At 36.3% G+C, this 8,599-nt stretch overlaps 1 protein-coding gene across 2 annotated transcripts in view; it reads right to left on the bottom strand.

The window, feature by feature from the left end:
• The window catches only part of LOC117118126, a 7,606-nt gene extending 796 nt beyond the window's left edge, over positions 1-6,810 (bottom strand). For both annotated transcript variants that reach the window (XM_033262630.1, XM_033262629.1), the window contains exons 1-4: positions 6,479-6,810; positions 4,377-4,894; positions 4,005-4,055; positions 1,177-1,230 (exon numbers count right to left, since the gene is read on the bottom strand). In XM_033262630.1, the coding sequence (XP_033118521.1) occupies positions 1,177-1,230; positions 4,005-4,055; positions 4,377-4,894; positions 6,479-6,783 (928 nt within the window). In that variant the 5' untranslated portion in view covers positions 6,784-6,810. The remainder of the gene's footprint in view (positions 1-1,176; positions 1,231-4,004; positions 4,056-4,376; positions 4,895-6,478) is intronic.
• Positions 6,811-8,599: the final 1,789 nt, after the last annotated feature.

Here is an 8,599-nt window from a genome sequence, read left to right on the forward strand (position 1 = left end):
GAATATATATATATATATATATATATATATATATATATATGCATATATTATGTATATATGTATGTATGTATGTATGTATGTAGGGGTGTATGTATGTATAATATGCCTCTAAATTACCTCTATTACTGCTGTCTCTTATACACATCTAGATGTGTATAAGAGACAGATCCTTAAGTTACCAGCCAATGAATCATGTAAACGCATACAGCTAGGCCTACGTTCACTCTATGTTAATTGACAGGGATTTTTTCTCATAAAAACGTTTAATTGTAAAATTGTAAGTTAGTAACTGTGTCCGAAGTACGCGTATGTCTCAGAGCATTCCTAAACGTTTATATCCTTCAGAATCAGTACTGCTATAAGGGAGATACAATTGCTACAACACATGTCATATCTAGGATACCGTACTGTAGGCCTACTCAAATAACCAGATTCAATATTACTGTTATTTTTTATACTTTGGGTACATCATGGGTTTGCATAAAAATCGGTCGGAAGGCCAAAGTGAATTTCTGATTTAACACCGAGGGCCGTACCCAAACTTTGATCTTTTCAGTGCGCTTCCAAAAACCTCCAAGCACTGCTTTTACACCACTTTACACTGCTTTTACACCTGTCTCTTATACACATCTAGATGTGTATAAGAGACAGATATAATACTTCTCAATATACATAATATTCTGACATGGCATAAAGTAAAGAATTTGGTTTAGTTTGATAAGTCATTCTAGTGTATGTTTGGTATTATATCTTGTTTTATTAAACAAACTAATAGCCTACTTAAGACCCAACATTAAAATATTCAACAAATCATTGTTTTGAAGGCTGAATAGGAGCTTTGTATCCTAATTAGAAGGTATGCATTTTTTTTTCTGACAAGGGGCTTTCGAGATACAGTATGGCAAAAAACAATAAAAAATAAAAGGAAATAGCACCCAGCTCAATCGGTCAAATTAAAGAAAAAAAAACAAAAAAAAAAAACCCAGAACTCATTTCATGAGGATGTTAGGCAATGATATGGTAAATCCAACTAGAGAGGGCATCAAACAGTATTCCAGCCAGATAGTGTTAATAACAACAAAATGACCTTAACCCAAACAAATGTCATCATATGAGGCCGCCAGGACTCAAAAAGATAGACCACCTCGTTAGGCAACAGTAGTTAAAAAGCTTTACCATTGAAGTCCAGAGCTTTCAGAAAAGAAGTACAGTCTTGTATGGTGGGTTTTACTACAAATGGGAAAAAGAAACAATCGTTAGCCCTCGCCGAAAACATTATTTTTTCCCCATATGCTTAAGGAAGTATTTACAGAGGGCGCTATTGTAGGTCAGTTAGGTGAACCGCTATACACGAATATACATACTTCCCCTCGCGAGTCGCGAAAGCAGTGTTCGCTGCTTGTGGAATACGAAATTCAGTGCATGTGATGTGAAAGCTACGGTGTGTACGTAGGCCAAAATCTCTTAGTAGTTGGTCGAGTCAGTGAAAATTGATTGAACTAATGTTTAGTATTGTAATTATAATATCCCTCTGCATAGACACTGTTTACATACAGTATGGGTCTTGAAAGTTGTATAAAAGCAGCGTTGAATCTGGTCGGTTATTTCAGTAATGCAGTAATGTAAAGTACAGTATGGTATACATACAATATGCCAGGAAATTGTTTTAGGAGAAAATTCTATGTACATTATTGTTATAATGTCGATTTCTCACAAACATTTCTTATAAAATCAATGTAAATTGAAAGTAATAGGCATATATTTATATAGCAATAAACAATGATTATACCAAATCTGATGATATTCTATGATATGTCGTTCTGTTTATATTAAAGGTTTCTACCAAATAAAAAAAAAATTGAATAGCTTATTTAAAACGATCAAAATCAGATGGAAGTTAAAAAATAACTTTCACTTAATTAACAGAAAAAAATCCTTAAGTTACCAGCCAATGAATCATGTAAACGCATACAGCTAGGCCTACGTTCACTCTATGTTAATTGACAGGGATTTTTTCTCATAAAAACGTTTAATTGTAAAATTGTAAGTTAGTAACTGTGTCCGAAGTACGCGTATGTCTCAGAGCATTCCTAAACGTTTATATCCTTCAGAATCAGTACTGCTATAAGGGAGATACAATTGCTACAACACATGTCATATCTAGGATACCGTACTGTAGGCCTACTCAAATAACCAGATTCAATATTACTGTTATTTTTTATACTTTGGGTACATCATGGGTTTGCATAAAAATCGGTCGGAAGGCCAAAGTGAATTTCTGATTTAACACCGAGGGCCGTACCCAAACTTTGATCTTTTCAGTGCGCTTCCAAAAACCTCCAAGCACTGCTTTTACACCACTTTACACTGCTTTTACACCACATATTATGTTTTAATATTACTGTTTACATATATGATCGGTGTTTTGGGTCGTAAAAAACAAGGTGTTTTCTAGCCGTTGTTGCTTGGCGGGCCGCACAAATAGGTTTTTAAGTTCATTAGCAGGCCGCAAAACGGGCCACACTTTGGCCACCTGTGCGGCACTTATCTGTGTTTAGTCATAGGGATATTATTCCAACTATAGTCCATTCACACTGTCTTAATTAATTACCATGTCCTTAACAGATTTCGGCGGCCTACCCCGTATAGATAGTTCATCCACCCACAAACACTATACCTACACGATACACCACTGAACTCTGCAGGCGCGTAACAAGGGTCTTGGGTCGGGGGAGGGGAAGGTGACAATTTTCCCGGTTAGTAATTTATCATACCCACCCCACTCCACCCCCACCCATATAGAAAACAATACGACATAAGCTTATCTTATTTATAATATAGGCCACACACGTGTGTTTGAAACTAAATATAAGCATTTTCATCATAGTTTTATTTATTACAAACATATTCTTTCACCATCAATCCACATTAAGGCTCTTCTTTTACGTAAAACGATCTATCTTAAATTTTCTTTCTTGAGTTTTTGACTATTATGTGTTTAAATAACTTAAAAGATTAATCCTTAAAAAAGCCTGAAAAATGTGTTTTTTATTCTAATTTCCTCGGAATTGATCAAAACCCCTAAAAAGGCGCAACTTTTTAGAGGAAATTGGCCTACCTTAACAAGAAATGCGAAATTTGAGATTTTTAGGCACTTTCAGGGGGTGAAAAGGGCATCTTCAAGGGGTGAAGAAAAAAAAAATTTTCCACAGATGTTTATTTTCCCCTTGTCCCCCGACGGTTACACCACTGCGGAAAATAACTGGTGGCCTAGATCAAAGGAGATATGGACACTTTTTGAAGTCGAGAAGGGATTTGCCGGGATGTTGTGAGTCTGGTCATTATGATATCTTCCTTTTTATTCTTGTCTTTATTTTTCTCTTCTCCCTTTCTTTTCTTTTCTTTTCCCTTTCCTTTTCTTTTCCCATTCTTTCCCTTCCCCCACCCCCTTCTTCCCTCTTTCTTTCCTCTTATTACCCATCCCGGTACGACGGCTTAGTCAGCCCGGTAAAAACCGTCGCCTGTTACGCCACTGGAACTCTGTTTCGCGAAGTGGAATTCTGGTATTTATATTCATGTATATCACTTCACCTATCTGGCTTAAAATAGCGCCCTCTGTAATTTCTGCCTAAGTGTATGGGAAAAAATAATGCTGTCCGGAACATCAATTTAATTAAAAAAAAAAACAAACAAAAAAAAAACAAAAAAAACAGTGACATAAGCACATGATTACATCACATCATAATCATATATGGGCACATCATGATAATATGAGTATACATTTTTGTCTGAAAATATGATAATCTGGACAGATCTTTACACATTTATTTGATAATATATTTGAAGCGTACAGGTATTTGAAGTGTACTAACTTCGCCTTTATATTTGAATATATATATATATATATATATATATATATATATATATGCATATATTATGTATATATGTATGTATGTATGTATGTATGTAGGGGTGTATGTATGTATAATATGCCTCTAAATTACCTCTATTACTGTTGAGTTTTGCTATTCTCGTCTTCAATATGTTCCCGACACCTGTATATTAGAAATTGTTGATATTAATTACCAGGCTTTATTTAAACAAGAAAAATAGGCCTATTAAATAGGGATAATCTGAATATCTGAATGGTATGAAAACAGACTGACAAAATGTAAGATTATTTCAATTTTTTAAAATCTATTTTTTATACGTCAATTTACACTGTTCCCCGCATATACCGTACTTTGAAATATTAATATATGAAATAACTAGGTTACGTGTAATATCGGATACAGTACTATGCTATAAAACTGTATAAACACATTTTACACATCTTGCCTCAGTCAGATTTATAACAATATATAAAATAATTTTACCTAGGAAAACCTCTGTGAAGTTATCATTTTCTCTATATTGCACCACGGCATCTATGTTTTTTGCCAATTCCATGTATCTTTCCAGACTCAAGCAGTACCTCCTCTGCTGCACACGAAGTCCAAGCAACGTTTGTTTATCGTCTTCTTGCAGTATTTTATTAGCTTGTTGCGCCCCTTTACTTGATCTATAATCGGCTATGAAATCAGCGACGTTGTCAGTAACTGTTTCAGTTACACGCAGACCTTTTCGAATAGTATCGCTTTCAACGGGAAGTTTATATTCATAATGATCACAAAATAAAGTTGCTATCTCTCCAAAAAGGGCAACACACGTTACAGTAGTTTTTGCAATATCACAGTTGCGCCTTACTTTAGATATTTCGTCAGCAATGCTATTGAGTCGCTGGATTGTATTTGTTCTTTTCTCAATCCATTTGTGTAGCTGTCTATCTAAATCAAGCTTAGCTACTTCCAACTGACGATCTCCAGCTTCTTTATCCAAAGTCCTGTAACAATACCTATTAATTCCGTTAATTAAGCAATGATGATAATTATGGTGATGATGATGATAATGATGATGATGATGATGACAACGAATACGATAATGCCGCCTGACGACAATGACGATGACGATGATACTGATGGCGACATGACGATAACGATGATGATGATGATGATAACGAAGGTGACAGTAGCAATACAATATTAATGATGATAACGTGATTATGATATGAATAAGATGATACGATGACGATGAAACGATTAAAAATGTAATTATTATTATCATTAACACTATGTTCTACATTTTTCCATTTCTAATTGTCATATATAGGCCTATATATATATATAATTACAAATGAAAAAATGTATATATAATATGTATAATGTATATATATTTAGCTGTTGCTTATCATTTTTGTATCTCTACTGAGATCCAGCCATTGTTTCCCACAGCATTGTTGTTTTCCAGTATTTTGCCTTTTAATCTATATATATATATATATATATATATATAAATGTGATGTGATGTCGCAAGTTATCATTTAGAGAAAATTAAAAAAAAGGATTTTTTTTACTGTATTGTTAGTATAAATTTATCTATCGCCTCGCAAAGCCAATTCAACGAAAGGACGCACCTCTCCGCTCTCGAACATAGCGCGTTCGTGCAGTCCTTTGATCTTTACTGTGGCCTCGACAATCCGATACTATTTGCGAGTACAGCCGTCGATGATTAGTCTGTGCGTGCCATACGTTTTATGGGACTTCAAATGAACCAAGATCAAAGTTGCCGCAGCGCGTAAAGAACGTTTGCGCGATGCCTTTGAAGTCCCATGTGTTCCCCACCATCAAATTTTCAACAGGCATAGTTGACCAAAAAATTGAACATGAACATTGGCTATGTTCAGACACAACGACTTACGCTAGCGTAACGTTAATCGAGTGGTGTGAACTTGTGCGCGGCGTAGCGAACGCCAGTATTATCGCGCAATCACTGGCGTACGGTAATCCAGCAACAGACCCCAGATTAACGTACGCCACTGATTTACGACAGTCACGCATCGGTGATTTTGAACTCAGCCAAGATTTGACCAATCAAAATAAACCTAGATGTAAACAGAAAATAAAATGCGCGAATTACGAATACGAATATTTCGCGCGAATACTTACGCTAGCGTTCATTAATCGCCCAGTCTGGACATCTCGCTAGTTACGCCATGGATTAACGTACGCCTGGCGTTAGATACGCCTGGCGTATCTCACAGGTCTGAACGTAGCCATTATAACCTTTGATGTCGCGTCCCGCGATGTGCGTCCTTTTGTTGAATTGCCTTGGTCTCACCATGGAGGTATTAATACCTCCATGGTGAGACCTCACACAAATTTAGCAGCATCTAATTTCAAATTGCTAATTATTACCGGTATTATTTTTTTAAATAATAAGCTCCAAGATATATGAATAGAGTGTATCTAAATCTACGGTAATTAATAACATATGATGTACAAGTGTTGATTAATTACTTTATACGAGTTTCCTGGGAATACGTCAAATATTCACTTAAGTGCAAAATGTTAGTTATGAACAATATTATCATTTTACTTACTTCTTAAGGTATTTTTCCGTGTTTACTCTAGTTGCCACAAATTTGTTTTGGGCTTCACTCATCCAGTTCTCTTCTGTCTGAAATGCTTCCTCGTCTACTATCAGTGTAACAAGTTTTTCATGCGCGACCTGTAACTCTTTCCACTGACCCTTCGCTTCGTTGAGTATCTCTTCTATCGTTTTATCAGCTGTGTCTGTATCTTCTGATGTCAAAAGTTGATCCAATGAGTTCAGACTTCTGGTCAATACTGCCTCTTTGTTTCTCCTATCTAATTTCAATGAGTTTATTGATACTGGCTCCGCCATCTTTCCACTGATATGCTCGTTGACAAGTTGTGACTGAGGATGCAAGAATAAAGGCATGTTTACACTATGATGATAACGATCAATGACAAAAAGCCAAGAAACAATTGTTCATATACAAAATTAAAGAAATAATGATTTATTTTGTATACAATAACACAATAATTGCAGAAATAAAATCAAATGACGTCGATAAAATTTTGCAAATGGTAAAAGGTTACAAGATCAATTTTATTCAACAACCAATTCAAAAGAAACCACCAAATCAAATTGTAATGAACAAGGAGCAGCATTAGGCATGCTTTCAAGAATTCTAAAATATGTTAAGGAAAGGTGCCATCAGAAAAGTAAACAACTGTCCGGGCCAGTTTATTTCCACAGTTTTTTTTTTTTATTTCTGAAGAGTTCAGGGGGTATCGACCGGTTCAAAAAATCTGAACCGTTCTATTGCAACACACCACTTCAAGATGGAATCTGTCCAAATGGTGAAACACCTCGTGCAACAAGGGGACATAAAAATTCCCATAGATTTAAAGTATGCCTACTTCATAATTCCCATCCACAAGGAGCACAGAAAGTTCCTGAAACTTCATTGGGAAGGGCAACTGTTCGAATTCCAAGTAGTACCCTTCGGGATGAAAACGGCCCCCACACTCTACGAAATTACTAACGCCCTTTAGCGGCCTACCTGAGGAGGACTTTGAAAATTGTCTTGTACCTCGACGATATTCTTCTGATAAGTTAATCAGTGCAGGAATGTCAAAATCAAAAACAACTTGTGTTGGGTTTATTTCAGGAGCTAGGCCTGCTGGTAAATTGGGAAAAGTCTCAGCTGATTCCAACACAAAAAAATCAGATTCCTAGGCCACATAGTCAACTCTCAAACAATGGAATTAAGTCTTCCGGAGGACAAAGTAAAACAATTACAAGCGTTGTGCCACAAGTTCTTAAACAATCCTGTCCTTTCGGCAAAATCATTGGCAAGTCTTCTTAGAAAAATGACTGCCACAGCAGAAGATGTCATAGGCGTAGATCCCGGGGGGATGGGGGATATATCCCCCCAATATTTGACAGGGGGGATGGTCTATTGTATCATCCCCCCAATATCCCCCCCCCCCAATATTTTGACTATGTATGAGATAAAATGGAACTTTACACACTTCAAAAGACTGTCACAGAAATAATTTGCATTGTCTTATGCACTTACAAGGATGAAAATTAGCATAATGTATTAATGTTGATAACAAAATTATTTTATCTGGTACCAATCTAAGCTCTTCTTTCCTTAGATGTTAGATGTGCTTGCAAAGAGTGTAGTGAGCCCTCTATATTATCATTGTACGACAGTATGTAGATATGCTGAGACACTCATTAAACAGGTATCGTAGAGACTAGACGTACGTGAGTCCAGTGTCTGTGTTGAGTCAACGTATACGAAAATACACATCTAGATGTGTATAAGAGACAGATACTTACCAGCGAGCAAAGAGCGTCTTCTACAAATTAAACAAGAAACAGAGCGCGACGAGACATTACAATTGTTAAAACAAACCATACTGGACGGATGGCCAACACAGAAGCAAGAAGTCCCTGAGCAGATATTGCCATACTTCAACTATGCCGATGAATTGATCGTGCAAGATGGCCTTATATTCAGAAGCGAAAGGATAGTCATACCCGAAAAATTAAGGGAAGACATAAAACACAAAATACATGCATCGCACCTCGGACAAGAGGGATGTTTGCGTAGAGCAAGGGAATGCGTATTTTGGCCGCGTATGGCGAGCGAAATCAAACAAATGATTGCCAAGTGTGACAT

Source organism: Anneissia japonica, unplaced genomic scaffold (genome assembly GCF_011630105.1).
Source record: "Anneissia japonica isolate Jap-2015-1 unplaced genomic scaffold, ASM1163010v1 scaffold11779_len1430905_cov172, whole genome shotgun sequence".
In the NCBI taxonomy this organism is placed as follows: Eukaryota; Metazoa; Echinodermata; class Crinoidea; order Comatulida; family Comatulidae; genus Anneissia; species Anneissia japonica.